Source organism: Macrobrachium nipponense, chromosome 10 (genome assembly GCF_015104395.2).
Source record: "Macrobrachium nipponense isolate FS-2020 chromosome 10, ASM1510439v2, whole genome shotgun sequence".
NCBI classification, from domain to species: Eukaryota; Metazoa; Arthropoda; class Malacostraca; order Decapoda; family Palaemonidae; genus Macrobrachium; species Macrobrachium nipponense.
This window is the reverse complement of record NC_087204.1, coordinates 92,601,047-92,620,219: the sequence shown is the minus strand read 5'-3', so window position 1 is coordinate 92,620,219 and position 19,173 is coordinate 92,601,047. Positions and strand designations below refer to the sequence as shown.

At 40.2% G+C, this 19,173-nt stretch overlaps 1 protein-coding gene across 1 annotated transcript in view; it reads right to left on the bottom strand.

Annotated features, from left to right (window-relative positions):
* LOC135223761 (BRCA1-associated protein-like) overlaps positions 1–19,173 on the bottom strand; it is a 241,336-nt gene that overhangs the window by 129,925 nt on the left and 92,238 nt on the right. Inside the window, 3 exon segments of the mRNA XM_064262524.1 lie at positions 3,283–3,409; positions 15,878–16,013; positions 18,867–19,056. Of these exon segments, the coding sequence (XP_064118594.1) occupies positions 3,283–3,409; positions 15,878–16,013; positions 18,867–19,056 (453 nt within the window).

Sequence of the window (19,173 nt, the reverse complement as noted above, 5' to 3'; positions counted from 1 at the left end):
TTGTAGTAATGCTTCATGACACTTGTGAACCCTGTTCCCGGACTATCTTCAAATGGAAGACTGTAAATGGATGACAACATACTAACAATAAAGAACAACTCTCTCCAAGATCGATATGATAAAATATATTTTAAAGTCCTTAATTATTGTTAAGTTAAATTACAATTATTTTTATTATTATATATAATTTCGCATTTTATGGAATTTTTTTGTTGAAAATAGAATGTGTTTGTGAAGATAAGCTCTTAATTGTCACACATTCATTTAACAGTATGAATATTAAAATATAAATAATAATAAACTAATGAAAAACATGAATATGGAAAAAAATTTGTTTTTTTGCTGCAGTGATGTTTGATTATGCTCCTGACCCCCACAGTTCCGAAACCAAAAAATTCCAAAAACCAAAATATCTGGCCCCAAGGATTTAGGATAAAGGATTGTGTACCTAAAATAATATGAAAATACAAAGAATATCAGAGGAGGGGGTTCCGTTCTCGGTGGGGTGATAAGCAAAAACCACCATTAACCGAAACTCAGCGATTTGCGTATGCACTTATGGCGCAGACAACCGGTTAAGCCTTAAACGCCAAGCCAGTATTTCCAAAAGTGTCTCCCGTATGCTGGCGGCGTTCGCAAGTGAGCGCCGAAGCGGAAAAAATTTTTTTTTTTTAGATCACAGCACTCTTAGTTTTCAAGATTAAGAGTTCATTTTTGGCTCCTTTTTTGTAATTGCCTGAAGTTTAGTATGCAACCATCAGAAATGAAAAAAAATATCATTATCATAAAAAAATTTCATACATAATTGTATACAAATCGCTCTGTGAGCAAAACGGTTAAAGCTAAAGAGTTAATTTTTTTCGTTGTATTGTGCACTAAATTGCGATCATTTTGGTATATAACACATTGTAAAACAATCAAGACAACACAGAGAAAATATTATCACAAAATGATGCATGAATTCGTAACGCATGGACGTACAAAAAAGCAGTTTCCAAAAATTCACCATAAATCGAAATATTGTGCTAGAGACTTCCCATTTGTTGCAAAATGAAGGTAATTGATTGAATACTACTAGACTGTAAGTGTTGTAGCTTACAATTGCAGTTTTCGACCATTTCGGTCGAGTTAAAGTTGACCGAAGGATGAATTTTTTCTATTTAACGTTATTTATATGAAAATATTTTAAAACTGATTAAAGCTACAATGCTACAACCATAGGTTGTTTTTTGTTGTATTCTTCATGAAATTGTGCACATTTTCATATATAAAACTTTATGTAACGGCTAATTTAAAATGGTGCAAACGTTACGACAGTCGGACGAAAAAATTTATGATTTTTTCGGAAGAGTTACCGCACGAAAGTAAGGAAAAAGTTGATTTCATAAATTCACCATAAATCAAAATATTGTGCTAGAAACTTCCAATTTGTTGCAAAATAAAGGTAAATGATTGAACATTACTAGAATGTAATATTTTTAGCTTACAATTGTGTTTTTCTACCATTTTGGCTGAGTTAAAATTGACCAAAGGTTGAAATTTTGGCACATCGTTATTTATATGAAAATATTTCAAAACTGATAAAAGCTACAACCATGGGTTGTTTTAGGTTGTATTCTACATGAAATTGCACACATTTTTATATATAAAACTTTATGTAAACGGCTAATTTAAAATGGTGCAAACATTACGACAATCGGACGAAAAAGTTTATTATTTTTTTCGGAAGAGTTACCGCGCGTACATAAGGAATTTTTTTTTTCATAAATTCACCATAAATCGAAATATTGTGCTAGAGACTTACAATTTGCTGCAAAATAAAGATAAATGATTAAATATTACTAGAATGTAAGAGTTTTAGCTTACAATTGCGTTTTTTTACCATTTCGGTCGAGTCAAAGTTGACCAAAGGTTGATATTTTGGCACTTATCGTTATTTATATGAAAATATTTCAAAACTGATAAAAGCTACAACCATGGGTTGTTTTTAGTTGTATTCTACATGAAATTGCACACATTTCCATATATAAAACTTTATGTAACGGCTAATTTAAAATGGTGCAAACATTAGGACAATCGGACAAAAAAATTTATGATTTTTTCGGAAGAGTTATCGCAAGCAAAGGACATAAGGAAAAAAAATGTTTTTTTTCATAAAGTTCACCAGAGAAATCTGAAATATTGGTTTTGGCTAGAGACTTCCAAAGTTTGTTTTTGCAAAATGAAGGTAAAATGATTGAAAATATTACTAGAATGTGAAAGAGTTTTAGCTTACAATTGCATTTTTTGACTATTTTGGTAGAGTCAAAGTTGACGAAGGCTGAAATTTGTTTTGGCACTTATCGTTTATTTATATGAAAAATATTTCAAAACTGATAAAAGCTACAACCATGAGTTGTTTTTAGTTTGTATTCTACATGAAATTGCGCACATTTTTCATATTATAATACTCCAAGTAACGGCTAATATAAAAGGTGGGCAAAAAATTATGTCAATGTGACGAAATAATTCCCGAGATGTGTCGCTGATACTTTTTAGTGCGAGAAGAAAGAAATTCGCGCTTGCGCGCCTGGGTAACGATTTTAAACAAAACAACGCCTTGATCCGTGAGCTCCCAGCATCCCCCAAGGCGCGTGATTCAAAAGTTTTCGCCTAGTAGGCCTATAACTATTTTTCCGCGAATTTAAAAAAAAAAAATTTTTATATCGACGTACCATACATCCAATCGGCACCCAACAGACAATTTATATCGACGTTTAACCCGTCCAATCGGCGTTAAAGGGTTAAGCACCTGATAGACAAGTTTTGTTGACATAAAATACGTCCAATAGGCGTTTAAGGGTTAATGGCACTATAACTATTATCGGCGCTGATAACCAGAACTCTTCACATTATGGCACCATAAACTGCTGATTTTATGGCGGTAGACAAACGCCATAAAACTGGATCACCATGAACAGAGTCCACCAATAACCAGGGATTGCCTTACTTACAATATTATTGGATATAATGAAGTAAAGCATAACTTTTTAAAAGATCCATGGAAAAGATGCATATTTGTTACGTTTGTAATACACTAATTTTATATCTCATGTATGATGTGCGAACCCTTTAAAATCAGCTTCAAAATTAGGTCTTCAAAATCACATGATAAGTAAGTATATATATGGTACTTCTAAAACTTTAGAAAATGAGAAATTTTTAATCAATTTATATTTTTCATACTACATACCTAAGGTGTTTACGTAGGGGAAAAGATAGAAAAGAAAAAAGGCCCCTTACCTTGTGTCTCCCCACTTGGCCAAACATTCACCATGAAATGAATGGTTACACAGTATGGTCAAAATGCCATCTACTGATTCATCCATACGTTCCAAGCATACTGGGCATGTGGGAAGCTCTGTATGTCCTGCAAATATGAAAAAAATATTAAAGCAGAAGCAGATAAGTATTTCCAAACACAGATGCTCCTAAGCTTATTCATATCTTGAGAATCCTAAAAATAAAAGCAAATACTAAGCTTATTCATATCTTGAGAATCCTAAAAATAAAAGCAAATACAGCAGTTCCAAAAACTGACATAAATGCTGATCTACTTCTAATCCATAATTCTACATCTGGAGGACAAAATGGTGTTAGTAAGTTTTCAACGCAATTTACCCCATTCTTGTGTTCATAGTACAGTTCCATTCATCTTAATCAATGATAAGAACTTGCAAAAAAATTTTGACACAATTAGGGTAAGTGCAATAACCTGACCTTTTCCCTTGTGTGAAAAATGGAAACATTAATTTCTCATAATTTTGTGAGTTTCCAGTTTCTAAATGGCATTCATATGCATTCTTTGTTCTAATGATACTGTTATATTAAAATTTCTAGCTTAATTTATCTTGATTTATGAAAATTTGTCTATAAAGACAAAACATAGGCACTTTCAGCCATTCAGTGCTTGAGACAGTGAGGAGGAAATTGGACAACAAGCTTGAAGAAAGGAAGGAGGAATGGAGGAAAAATGTTATTGTTATAATACAATTAAGTTTGTTCATACTTACCTGGCAGATATATATATAGCTGTATTTTCTGAAGTCCGACAGAATTTCAAAACTCGCGGCACACGCAGTGGGCGGCCAGGTGGTAGTACCCATTCCTCCCGCTGGGAGGCGGATTTCAGGAACCATTCCCATTTTCTATTCATATTTTATTAATGCCACTGTCTCCTGAGGGGAGGAGGGTGGGCACTCTAATTATATATATCTGCCAGGTAAGTATGAACAAACTTAATTGTATTATAACAATAACATTTTGTTCATGCCACTTACCTGACAGATATATATATAGCTGAATCCCACCTTCGGATTTTTCTGAAAGGGAAGAGACAGAATAGGATTTGTAGGAAAACTTAATTTAAGTAGGTGATGTACACCTTGGTTCCTCACGTTAGCAAAGTCGACTCCGTGATTACTGTCACTTAAGCCTGCTTCTGCTTAATCAGAGTTGCCAGCCAGGTGGAGACCTGTAGTGCTGGTGCGCTCTGGATGCTCTGTCAACGGGGACGTGACCTCAACGTGACAAGACCATCGAGCCATACATATGAGGGCAACGAAGCAACTGACCACCACCTGACCAACTATCCAAAGACCCCCTGAACACTAAACTAATAGATGGGAGATCTTCACAAAAGACTCACACAAACCAAAAAACACAACAATTAAAATCTAACCTAAACCTAACTAAGGATGGGAAAGAGCTACCTCCAGCCCCCAAGACTGTGTCTGCAGAAACGTATGGCCCAAGAGAATTACAGTCGTCATAAATCGTTCTCACATCCCTCAGGTAATGTGAGGCGAAGACAGAGTTGCTCCTCCAAAAGGTGCCATCAAGAATGTCCTTGATTGACATGTTCTTTTGGAAGGCAAGAGAGGTAGCGACAGCTCTAACTTCGTGAGCTTTCACTCGTAAGAGGCTCAAATCAGTCTTCTGGCAAGATGAATGAGCCTCTTTAATGACGTCCCTCAAAAAGAAAGCAACAGCATTCTTAGATAAAGGTAATTCTGGTCTCTTCACAGAGCACCAGAGATTACCTGAGGGACTTACCTCTTTTGTTCTATGCACATAGAACTTGAGAGCTCTGACAGGGCACAGGGCTCTCTCTGGTTCTTGGCCCACCAGACTTGACATACCCTTGATCTCGAAGCTTTTCGGCCAAGGGTTTTGAAGGATTTTCATTCTTTGCCAAGAAAGTTGGCTCAAAGAGCAGACAGCGTTGTCTCCTTTGAATCCCACTAGATGACTAAAAGCTTGGATTTCACTAACTCTCTTCGCCGTCGCCAGAGAAGTTAGGAAAAGAGCCTTCCTTGTCAAGTTCCGAAGAGACGCTGCTTGAAGAGGTTCAAAAGGACTTGACATTAAGAACCTAAGAACTACGTCAAGGTTCCATGAAGGCGGTCTCGCTTGAGGAATCTTCGAAGTCTCAAAAGATTTCAAGAGATCATGAATATCCTTGTTGTCCGAAAGGTCCAGGCCTCTGTGCCTAAAAACCGCTGACAACATGCTCTTATATCCCTTAATGGTAGGGACTGTAATTCTGCACATTCCTAAGAAAGAGCAGAAAATCGGCTATCTGGTTCACAGAGGTCGTGGAAGAGGAAACTCCCTCCTTTTTACACCATGCCCTGAAGGAAGCCCACTTCGATTGGTATACAGCTCTTGTAGATGCACGTCTTGCATTTGCGATTGCTCTCGCAGCTGCTTTCGAAAAACCTCTCGCTCTGGCCAACTTTTCGATAGTCTGAATGCAGTCAGACCCAGAGCGGAGAGGTTTTGGTGATACCTTTCGAAGTGAGGCTGTTTGAGTAGATCTTTCCTCCAGGGCAACGTCCTTGGAAAGTCTACAAGGAAAGACATGACCTCTGTGAACCATTCTCTCGCTGGCCACATCGGGGCGATCAGGGTCAACCTCGTCCCTTCTGAAGCCGCAAACTTCCTCATGACTTCCCCCATGATCTTGAATGGCGGGAAGGCATACAGGTCTAGGCCCGTCCAACTCCATAGCAACGCGTCCACAGCGATTGCTTCTGGATCTAGGACCGGGGAGCAATACAGAGGAAGCCTCTTGGTCCTCGACGTCGCGAATAAGTCGACCAGAGGACGTCAACACAACTTCCAAAGGTCTCGACACACGTCTTTGTGTAAGGTCCATTCCGTCGGTAGGATTTGTTCCTGACGACTGAGAAGGTCCGCCCTGACGTTTTGCACTCCTGCAATGAACCTCGTCAGGATCGTAACCTTTCTCCTTTTTGCCCACAGCAGAATCTCCTTCGCTAGGTGAAACAAAATCCTGGAGTGTGTTCCTCCCTGATTCTTCAAATACGCGAGGGCTGTGGTATTGTCCGAGTTGACTTGAACGATTTTGTTCGTCAAACTCCCTTCGAAGAACTGCAGAGACAGAAAGATCGCTGCTAGTTCTTTTACATTGATGTGCCAGGCTGCTGTTCCCCTCTCCAGGAGCCTGAACACTTCCTTCCCTCCCCTCCCTAGTGTTGCCTCCCCAGCTCCGCCGATGGAAGCGTCTGAGAACAACACTAGGTCGGGCTCAGAAGACTTAGGGACAAGCCCTCTTGTAGCTTCTGCAGATCAAACCACCATCTTAGATGGCTCTTTGTTGACTCTGATCTTGGCTCTTTATTGACTCTGAGATTCTCAAGATCGCGTTGAGACGTCCTTGGCCTTCCATTCGTCCGCAAGGAAAAACTGGAGAGGCCTGAGGTGCAGTCTTCCCAAGGAAACAAACCTTTCAGCTAGGAAATGGTGCCCAGCAGACTCATCCATTCCTCGCCGAGCAAGTTTCTTTCCCCAAGAAGGCTAAGATCTTCTCTAATCCTAGCCGCTGACGTTCTTGGGACGGAAACGCTCGAAAAGCCACTGAATCCATCTGAATCCCCAGATACACGATGGACTGTGTCGGGGTCAGATGCGACTTTTCGAGGTTGACAAGAAGTCCCAGGGACTTCGCTAGGGCTAACGTGAACTGCAAGTCCTTCAGACACTTTTCTCTCGACGACGGTCTGATAAGCCAGTCATCGAGGTAAGGGAAACTCTTATCCCTGAAGAGTGTAGCCACCTCGCCACATTTTTCATGACTACGGTGAACACCATTGGAGCCGTGGTCAGGCCGAAACAAAGGGCTCTGAACTGCCACACTTTGTTGCCTAAGACGAATCTTAGGTACTTTCTTGAAAGAGGGTGGATCGGGATGTGAAAGTACGCGTCCTGCAGGTCTAAGGACACCATCCAGTCGCCCGGTCTCAAGGCTCCCAGAACAGACTGAGGCGTCTCCATCGTGAATTTGGTCTTTTCCACGAAAGATTGAGCCTGCTTACATCTAGGACTGGACGCCAACCCAACGACTGCTTTGGTACTAGGAAAATCCTGTTGTAAAAACCTGGAGACCCCAGGTACCGCGACTTGTTCCACCCTCTTTTCTCGATCATCTGTTGTAAAAGATCGAACAACACCCGTCTCTTTTCTCCCTGATAAGATGGAGAAAGGTCTCTGGGAGTCCGTGGAAAGATGGAGGAGGATCTTAAAAAGCGGGGATCTTGTACCCTGCTCCTACGATCTTGAGGGACCAAGGGTCCGTATATCTCTCTCTCTATGCTCCCGCTAAGGACTTCAGTCTGACTCCGACTGGTGTCTGAAGGACATGCGTTTCACTTGGATGGCTTGGGTTTGAAGGAAGCTCTTCCTCTTGCAAGCCCTCTCCCTCGAGGAGCTGCTCTCGAGGGAGGAGCCCCACGAAAGGGTTTAACCTTCTTCGGCGGTCGCACAAAAGACGAAGAAGTGGAAGGAACTGCCGGACGTCTCGAGGACTGGGCTAAGAGGTCCTGCGTTGCTTTTTCTTTGCAAACTACTGCTTGCCAGGATCCGTTAACCAAAAGTCTTGGGGGAAGAGATGGCTCGTAAGAAGGAGGAAAGAAAAGATGCAGCTCCCGCTTTATGAGCTGGAGTAAGCAAAAAGATATAGCTATGGAAGTTTACACAGCAAAGCTCTTCTTCTTTTCAGGAAGGCAGTCCCAAATTGAGAGACAAGCTCCTCTGAACCATCCCTGACGGCCTTGTCCTGCAACGATAGAACGCTGGACAGCTCCCCCAAACTGAGAGACTCTGGGCTTCTAGATTGCAGATCTAGAACTCCCAAGCACCAGTCCAAGAAGTTGAAGACTTCAAGAGTCCGTAGCAGCCCCTTCAAATGATGGTCCGTCTCCGTAGGGGTCCAGGTCACTTTAGCAGTGGAATAGGGACCTCCTCTGAGAGTCCACCAAGCTGGAGAAATCCCCTTGTGCTGAAGAAGGGATTCTCACACCCACGTCTCCTTTGGTTTCATACCAAATACCTCCTTTACCGCTGAGTCTAGAGGGAGGGAAGGGCGAAAGTTGACTTGCCCTGATCCTTCCTTCGTTCCATCCAGTCTTGGAGTTTCTTGAAGGCCCGCTTAGTGGAGAGCAAAGTCTTCATTTCGACAAACTCCGGGGTCTTACATGTCTTCGAAGATGAAAACTGCAAAGGAGGAGACTTGGGAGCTGCAGGCTGGAACTTGTCCCCGAAGGACGAGCGCAACAGCCACACAAGAACTTTGTAGTCTGAGATTGAAGAGGCAGCAGAAGGTTCCTCTTCAACAGAGTCAGCAGGACTACTCAATTCTCCTTCTTCCCTAATCAGAAGAGGAGACCGCCCTCCGGAGAGGGCGTACGTCTATCGGGTCTTGACTTAATCAAAGACCCCCGTTGCTTAATAGCAGAAGCCTTATCTAGGCTGTCTTCCATTGCAGCGAACCTTACAGCTCGAAGGAGGCAGAGCGTCCTGACGGCGATGAGCGTCCTTAACGACGACCGAGGGGCCGCCTTATTCCAAAAGAAAAAAGCGTTCCATTTACGCTTCTTCAACGAAAAAGGTAGACCTTGATGGCTGTTTCTCTCTTTAAAAGGAAAAGGACAACGTCACGACGAGCGTCCTTCCGGACGCGTCCTGGTGCACCGTCGTCTTCTTGCTCGGCATCCTCCGAAGCGTCCTGAAAAGCGTCCTGCCGAGCGTCCTCAAAAGCGTCCTGAGCGTACTCAAAAGCGTCCTGAGCGTCCTCTCGAGAATCACGGCAAGCAGCCTGCCCATGACGTTGAGAGGGAACGAAAGCGTCCTGACGACCCGTCTCTTCTTAGCGGGTTTCGAACGAGATCAGCGAATCGGCGAAGGAGACGCAATCGGCGAAAGAGACGAACGAGGAGAGGGAGAGACTGCTTCGTCCTCTTGACGGGCAGCCTAAGGTCCTTCCTCCGCTTAGGCTCGACTGCTGCTGGGCGAGTCCTCTGAGCCATAAGCGCTGACAACTGGTCCTGAAGGGACAAAAGAATGTTCTTCGTTGGAGAAGAACGAACAGAGGGAGCAGGGCTGATCCTGCGAGAAGACGAGGGGCGAGGGGACGCCTCCTTCCTTCTCACAGGTACAGCTACCTGCTTCTCAAGAGCGCGACTGTAGCGCAACTCAGCGTCCTCGCCAAATGAGATCCTACCTCTCTTCTGAGGCGGAAAAAGCGTCATAAGCATACCGGAGAAGAGCGCAAAGAAACTGGCGATACAGGATGTGAAGCGTCCTCAAACACAAAACGTCCTTTTCAGCGGACGAGAGTCTCTCCGAGCGCTCCACCCCTTGCGCGGGGAGGACGCTTCGGAGGACGAAAAGCAGTCCTTAAGGATACGCGCCTGTGCGCGCTCCTTGACAGCCTGGGACTTTGCAACAAGGCCTGCCGAAGGGACGCCAGATCGGTGGGGAGCCCCCGTAACCCTCTTGCGGCTTTCGACATATCCCCTCCCTGATTCTGGGAGTCCGATAGCGGTCTAGGGCTAGAGGCATTATGGGGCCGATCTGACGCCCCCTCCACAAACACTTGCACAGAGCCAGTTTCCAAGGCTTTCACTTTGGTCTCCAGAGTACGCAGAGACTCCAAAATTAGAAAAGGGGCATTACCTTCTCCAGACACAGATTCAGGGCCCGAAGGCAACAACACAGGTTTAGGAGATGCAAAATCTACAGGTGTTATAGCAGGAGAAATATTAGTACCCTTACCTTTGGTAGAACCACTCCTGGAGGAAGACCTCCTGATCCTATCGCGTTCCAATTTACGCCGATAGGAATCATACACCTTCCATCCATCATCGGTCAATCCATCACATTCATTGCACCGATCATCCACCAAACAAACATGCCCCCTACAACTCATACATACTGTGTGGGGGTCTACCGATGATTTCGGTAGCCTCACCTTACAATCACTCCTCACACACACTCGGAAAACTCACTGCACTTGATCCAGACATCACGTTTACAGAAAAGCCAATCCAAAGTCCAAAAACCGGTCCACTATCGCGTATGCCAATCCAACAATCCAAAATTCAATACAAAAAAGTCAATCAGATACTTAAATGCGAGTCAAAAATCCAAAAATCCTAGGCGGAGGTCAGTAAACAGTAGTTACGACCGGCGACAGAAAAAATATGAATAGAAAATGGGAATGGTTCCTGATATCCGCCTCCCAGCGGCGGGAATGGGTACTACCACCTGGCCACCCACTGCGTGTGCCGCGAGTTTTGAAATTCTGTCGGACTTCAGAAAATACAGCTATATATATATCTGTCAGGTAAGTGGCATGAACAAAATAGAAGCTAAAAGCAAGTGCAGCTAAGGCCGGAAGGATGCTGCAAACAAACTTTAGTATTGCTACATGAGGTGCACTGTAGGAATGGCTAAAAGTAGTTTGAAGCTATTAGAAAGTACATAACTAAATAATGCCAAAATAGAAAACTGATAATACAAAAGTCGGCATATAATGGGATGGCCCTAAACATTATTAGAAACTGACCAAATTTATTTATGCACATATGAAGTTGACATAACTCCATTTGTCATGGACTTTCATTATCATCTATGTGCTCACTGACAAAACATCCTCTATGGCTTGTCGTTGCTCTGATTTGGACCCCAACATAAAACTGAACTAATGACAGACAAATGAAATGGAAAAAAAAAACTACTATATCCCTTTCCTAACTATACCACATTCAAGTTTATGGTATTGAATCTCATTTTCATCTTTCCTGTTTAGTACATATATAAATAAATAATTGCCTTTCTTTGATTGGGAGGGGACACTCAATATCTTCCTCTCTTAATTAGCTGAAATAGCTGTCTATAAGTTACTGCTGAGTTATTTCAGGTGCTGCAATTTTCTTTTGAAAGTGTCAGCATAAGATAATCATATCAAATATGTCAGGAACCCCTCTGGTCCTGTTCTACTTAATCTGAAGGAGTGCCTGATAGACTGGCACAAGAAGACATGACAATAACTGAGGTGAACTATACTCACTTCACCCATATTTCAAATCATAATGCATGGGTAATAACATATTTCAATGCATGAAAAAGTAAAAGAAGTAGATGGCGAAGGAGGAAATTTTAAATTCAATGGTTGCAGAAAATACATTACATTACAGTACAGTAACATACAGAATTCTTATGGCTCCTTACTAATGTGAAGCATATGTGTAGCCCGTCACATAAATAACTATAATACTTAACATTAATTCGGATGCAACTGCATCAACTGGCTAAATGTGACTTTTAAATCAAAATGGAACTGAATCAGGCATAAATATGCCACATCAAAACTGGAGTAATATTATGATAAAAAATACCTGTTGTCAAAAAAAAAAAAACTGAAAGACGGTACTCCAGATAAAATGTTAGGTACTTTCTTGAGAAACAACCAAAACCTGAAGCAAGCTGACAGAATTGCACAAAATGACAATGATAAAAAGAACAAGGTTGATAATTTAATATTAACAGCGATGGCGACAATAAACGAGAAATGTTAAAAAACATCAGACTAAAGTATAATACTATAGCATGAAGCCATGTGTCATTAACTTCGTGATGACAGTATTTGTTAGCCCATAAAAATAGGGAAACAACTTATTATTCAGGAGCCCTCTGAATTATTTAGGGGCCTTTTATTAGTCCCTCATTCTTCACCCTCGAAATTAACAAAATATTACCATATAGTACAGTAGTACTCGAGATACGAAAGGCTCAACTTACGAAAAATCCAAGTTACGAAAGCCAATGCGAAAAAATTTTACTGCTCTACATACGAAAAGTTTTCAACGATACAAAAGGTTTCTGAAAGTCCGAGATTCGCCCGATAACAATTTTTGAAACTCGCGCCGCACGCGCCATCTTAGTGCTAGTAGACTCGCCACCATCCTCCTGCACTCCCATTGGTTCCTGATGCTACCCAAGCCATGAGATCCTTCTCTCTGATTGGACAGCATCCCTCCCATCATGCATCTTCTATACGTACGCACTAGCGTCCCTTAGCTCGGCCACTCCGCACCCGAAACTTTACCGTACGCAATCGGCATTCGTTCGCTCCAACGATTTCGTTTAGTAACGTTAAATTCGTTAGTGATTTCGTTGCAGTACATTATCGTGTTGTGCGAAGACTGTATATTGTGTAACTTTCGTAAATTAACGTAGTCATGGGTCCCAAGAAAGTTGAAATTCACGCGGAAAGAAGCGCATGCTCTCTTGGAGACAAAGATGGAGATCATAAAGAAGTACGAAGCTGGTATGCGATTGAGTGTGATCGCAAAGGAATACGGCCGTAATCCGTCGACAATAGGCACCATCCTTAAACAGAAGGATGCCATCAAAGCAACTACACCGTCGAAGGGCATCACTATTTTTGTCCAGCAAGAGGAGCCATGTGCACGACGAGATGGAACGGCTGCTCCTTCAATCTGAGGATAAAAGACAAAGAAATCGCTGGCGATACAGTAACGGAGACAGCAATCGCTCACGAGGCCAGTGCTATTTTCGGCGATTTGATTGCGCAGGCGGAAGACGAGGGAGGGGAAGGACTTCAACGCCAACCCCAGAGTTCAAGGCTTCGCATGGCTGGTTCGAGAAATTTCGTAAACGGACTGGCATCCATTCGGTGGTGCGTCATGGGGAGGCTGCCAGCTCGGACACGAAAGCGGCCAAAGGCTTTTAAAAAGACGTTCGACGAGATGATGACCAAGGAAGGCTACAGTTCTCAGCAAGTCTTCAACGTGATGAGACTGGCCTTTTTTGGAAAAAAAATGCCGCGTCGGACATACATCATGGAGGAAGAGAAGCTACCAGGGCATAAGCCTATGAAAGACAGACTTACGCTCGCACTTTGTTCTGAACGCCAGTGGGGATTGCAAGGTGAAGCCCTACTGGTGTATCACTCCGAGACTCCTTGAGCCTTCAAGGCCCACAAAGTGTTGAAGGAGAAGCTTCCAGTGATGTGGAGGGCTAATGCAAAAAGCCTGGGTAACGAGGCTTTTGTTCACGGAGTGGGGTAAATCTGTGTTTCGGCCCGACTGTGAAGAGTTTTTGCAAGAGAAGCGCCTCCCCCTGAAATGTCTGCTGGTGTTGGACAATGCCCCTCCCCACCCTCCTGGCCTCGAGGAAGATATCCTAGCGGAGTATTCCTTCGTTAAGATTCTTTTTCTTCCGCCCAACACCACCCCTCTCCTACAGCCGCATGGACCAGCAAGTGATAGCGAACATTTAAGAAGCTGTACACGAAACATCTTGTTTTCAAGAGATGTTTCGACATTCACCGATACCACAAACCTCACCTTGCGTCAACATTTTTGGAAGGAGCATTTCGACATCGTCATTTGCATCCGACTTATTGACCTAGCTTGGCAGGAGGTTTCGAGGCGAACCTTGAATTCCTCGTGGAGGAAACTCTGGCCTGATGCCATATCCGCCAGAGACTTCGAGGGATTCGACGTGGGCGAAGCTGGTATGCAGAGTCAGAAACAGTTGATGATCCCGAAACTGTTTTGGAACCCGATCTTGACGAGATCGTTGCACTCGGCAAGTCCATGGGGCTGGTCGTCGACGAGGACGACATCAACGACCTTCTCGAGGAGCACAAGAGGAGCTTACGACGGATGACCTGAAGGAGTTGGAGCCATGCAACTTAACGTCGTTCAAGAGGAGTTCTCTAGCAGCGGCGAGGAGGAGCCTATAACAGACAACGGCAGAAATTAAGGATATTCTAGGCGCTTTTCATAAAGTGCAATTGTTTATCGAAAAAGACACCCCGAATAGGCTCACACAGGTCGTATGCTTGCGCAGTTCGATGACGTTTGCTTGAGTTGTTGTTTCAGGAACATTGTGAAAAGTAGGCAGAAGCAATCTTTTTTGGATCGTTATTTTTAAAGAGGCCTTCAGCATTAGCAGGAGTAAGCAAAAAGGAAGAACCAAGTGATAAAAAATAGAAAGTTGAGAGCAAAAAGGAAGAACAAGTGATGAAAAACAGAACGTTGAAAGCGGTGATGAAGTTGAAATTCTGTATAAAAGCCTACGTAAAAGTAAAAAAAGCTAAAAATAAAAAAAAATAAAAAACTTTTTATACGTAATTCTAGATTTTTGTAAGTTAAGTGTTACAGTTTTGTTAAGGTGTTTCGTAAATTTTAGTTTTATGGTTTCCTTAAATTTTTTGTGTGTTTTTGTAAAGTTAGGTGTACATACGTACGTACATTATCTGCCATTTGTCCTCCTCATCCTCTGCGCCACTATCGGAGATAGCCTCACTCGAAAGGTAAGCTTCCACTTTTACGTTACAGTAATATTATTTCTTGTACACTATATACACTTTATTACAGGTTTTCGATTTTTATTCTTAATTTAGGTATTGAATGGTCCAAATTGTTGTAGTATTTCATTGTTTATAGTCAATTTAGCTTTATTATGAAATTTAATGGGGTGTTTTTGGAGGGCTTGGAACGGATTAGCCATTTTACATGTAAAATGTGTTCCAAGATACGAAAAACTCATTATACGAAGCCCGCCTCGGAACGGATTAATTTCGTATCTCGAGGTACCACTGTAGTTCAAATTTAAATGCCAGCCCTGTACTACCACTTATAACAACAAATCAACCAGTGGCATTGGAGGATATGTACCGAGATGCTTCAAAATTTTTCATGAAGTTCTCATGCTCCAGATTGACACAGTACAAAAAAAATTACAATAGAATCTATACTGTGGCCTGTCAAGAAATACAAAAATATTTTCACATTGGTGTGCAAGCTTTCATAGTATAAAAATCTGAAAAAATAAAAGGCAATATTGATCATAACTCTGCTGGCTTTTTAGACTACATTGTGACTACGTGCCACTCAAATACAAAAATATTTTCACACTGGTATGCCAGCTTTCATAGTATAAAACCTGAAAAAATAAAAGGCAATATTAATCATAATTACCGACTTTTTAAACTACATTGTGACTTTGTGCCACTCAAACCAGTTTCCTCAGTTCTATACCATATTTCCAAGCACTGATGACAGGATTACGTTTCTGGCCTCATAACCAAGCTATGTGAAAGGAACATGTAACATTTTACCATTTACTTAATTTTCCTGACTTCTATATCAAGTAAGCAAAGCTGAGTCTTTTAGGAAGTGATGCAGAAATTCATGAGTATCTCTATGCTTTTCTCCAGTAGATTTATTGAAATATCAACTTCAGTAATTCAGTAAACACATATTATTTCAAAATCAAGTGAGATGAAAGCAAGATTTGTTAGGTGATATAGTACATCATTTTGAAAAAATAAAAACCACCATGGGGTCAAATTTCAACATGTCTAATACTATATGTAACAAGATAATCAGAATGAAAATATTTTTTTAAGATACCATTGTACTACTTCCACAAAACAAACAAGTTGGTAAAATAAGAAGATGGTAAAATTTTCTATACAATGTTTTAGAAAAAATATTACCTGGAATGGGAAGTCCACCATCTTCTGATTCCTTTGTTGTTTCAACTCTGGCAACGTACACTAAACGACAAATGTCTAGCTCAATGGAGTTGTATCGTTGACCATTAAAAGTATTGTAGAACATGTCAGCATCAGCCTAAGCAATAAAGAAAATAGTATACTATGTAATTATTTTTGAACAAATACAAAACAACTATGTTCTGGCCCCTAGATTTTCATGGCAATGTCTCTTTGTAGTGTATCAGTAAGCTTGAGGACTGTTGAATTAATTGATATGACTGTTTCTCTGTGATAATGCTTACATAATTTTTAAAAGCTATGATTCAGTACTAAATGATGATCAGATAATTTTTAACTATGAATCTGAGTGTGTTTCAGATTTCAAAACAGTTCAAGTACTAATAAGCAGAATATTAGTTTATAAATAATTCACAGTACTTAACCCTCACTGTCCGGGCTAATATACGCTAATGCATAGTACACCCATGACCTGGCTAAATTTAAGGATGGCCAATTTAAAAGAAAACAAAAAAAAAAAAAAAAACTCATTAATGGAAAGAGGGAGATATGTATATTCAAATGGTATACAAAAAATAAAAAAATCTAAAAATATGTATGTATGTACCTTCCATGGGAAATTGTAAGTGAATATTTCTCATCCCTTCCTGGCCTCTTTTTTCCTATGACAGTTGTAAAAAATACACCAATTTCACAAAGTTATAATCATCCTCACTAATATGTCTTTATTTTTTGTTAAATTGAAATTACAGCTCAAAAAATATCATAAAAGATAAGAAATAAAACCGGGAATAAATTCCTAGCATATTTATTTTAAAACATTTAAGACGCAACGTAAGATGGGAATTGCGACAACAGTCCCCCTTACCAGATCAAGCAAGATTGAAGTCCTCTCAACTCACTCAAACTCTTTATAGGGTGATCTGAAGAGTTGCCAATAGTGATATATGGAACTAGGAACATTTTCCCGCAAAATTCATCCAAACTGTATGGCGCCAAATTTTGATTGTATATGTGAGATACCCGGACAGTGCCCTGAAGCTATATGTGATCGTATATATACAATACCCAGGCTGTGAGGATTAATAGATCTCTCTATATTGCATACTAGTAGTATTTGAATTTGTTTCCTAACTGTTAAAGCCATTTTTTACATTTAGATGCAATTTTGTACATTAAAAATGTTCTTTTCCTCAATAAAAAAAAAACTTGTATGCCATCACAAGGAAAGGAGGGGCCTAAAGAAAAGATTTACAGTATTTACCAGCATATTAGAAATTCTTTTATTGTTAACTGTATAAAAAAAATCACCCTGCGTTCAATGCGGCCGTATTACAGATGGAGACCGAGCGCCATGAGCTAGGCTATGTCTATCCTACAGCAAGCGTAATGGGTAGGCACAAAAATTGTTGCTAGTAATAAAACATTGAAAAACAAGCCTGATTATTAATGTAAATTGTGTTACTAATAATAAATTATTGAAAACAAGCCAAATTTTCTGTCTGTTATCACAAACTTACAAAAAAATTGCTTACGATGCATCAGCAGTTAGCCTGTCAGCCATTTGCAATGAGTGGATGGTAAGTTTCAAACAAAATTCATACTTTACTTCAGTATACTCTCACATTATTGTATTTCATACAGAGAAGCATACATTTTTCCCCACAAAATCATTTGAAAATATCTTTCAATAAATGTATGATGAAACATACTAAATTTGTTTTTTTCCACAAAATATCCTTGCAAAATAGGGGTGCGTCTTATGCGAGGGTGTGTCTTTTATGCCGGCAAATACACTAATAGACATGATAGAGATTGCTGATGTCTGCCAATAAAATCCAAATTTAAGATTAGCCAGTTCCTTTTTTAGTATATTGGGACACATGAGAAGTGTTGAAAATTTCACAAAAGGTTACAGAGGGAAATATGACCATATACCACAATTGTGAGAAATAGTTTTGCAATTCTCAAAATTTCACAGTGCCAAAGTAAATTAACTTTGGCACTGTGAGATCCATAATATGCCACACTATCAAACCAATCAAAGGGGTCTACTACTTCTTGCCAAGACAAAATAAAATTTTTAATTCATTAAACAAATTAAAACCCTGGAAAATTTAAAGAAATGTAATTTCATAAAAATTAATCACAATTACATGGCAAAATCTGTCAAACATTTATTCATTTTTAAGATTTTTCATATTCAAAGAGCGTCTAGTAGAGTTCTTCACTGAAAAATGCACAAACATCACAATGAAAATTGAGAAGCCACAAACATCACAAAAATTTAGATATAAATAAAAGCAAAAATACTTTGACTCCAAAGAATCATTTAAACCAAATATGAAACAATACAAATTGTAGCCTGCAATTCTACTTTACAGACATGAATGCAAATGAAAGTATTTTGATACCACAGAATCCTTTAAACCTAATGTGAAGTAATAGAAAATTTAACTAATAATTCTGGTTTAAAGACCTGAATAAGATCGCATTTATTTTGGGCTCCTTATAATCTTTTAAACCTATTACAAAGCAATTCTGAACCTAGCTTTCAATTCTGGTTAAAGACCTGAATAAGAGTACAAGTATTTTGGCTCAACAAAATAATTTGAATTTTATAAAAAAAAAAATACAAAATCTACCTTGCAATTCTGGTTTAAATAAGACCTCAATAAACACAATAGTACAGTACCTGCATTTTCACTAAGGAAATTATTTAAACCTAACATGAAACAATACACAATATAACAAGTAATTCTGGATAAAAGCAAAAGCATTTAAACTCCACAGAATTATTTCCCCCTAACATGAAACAACAGAAAATGTACCTTGCAAATCTAGCTTAGAAACCACAGCAGTGTCATAAAAATACTAGTAATATCTGTACATTATGCTAAATGTAAATCTTTTAAAGTAAATTACAGTAGTACTTAAATTTCCAGGTTTCCCATACAAAAGAAATACATACCTGTGTTCTAAATTTTATAAGTACCATATACTGATTTGGTGTCTGGTCTCTAATAATCCTCATGCGCTGAATCTCGGAAACACAAGGAGCAGTGAACTGTAGGAGATCATGAATAGTCATGGAGGTAGGGACTGCAAGCATACACAGCATTTCAGAACGAGATTCTGTTTCATCTAAACTTGTCTTGGTGCTGAAAAGGGAAAGTGGTGCAACAAATCATTTTAAACATTCGGTTGACTGAAAATTTCTAGAAATCACTTCTCATTTTATAAAGGAGATATATAGTACACTAAAAAACTAAAAGATT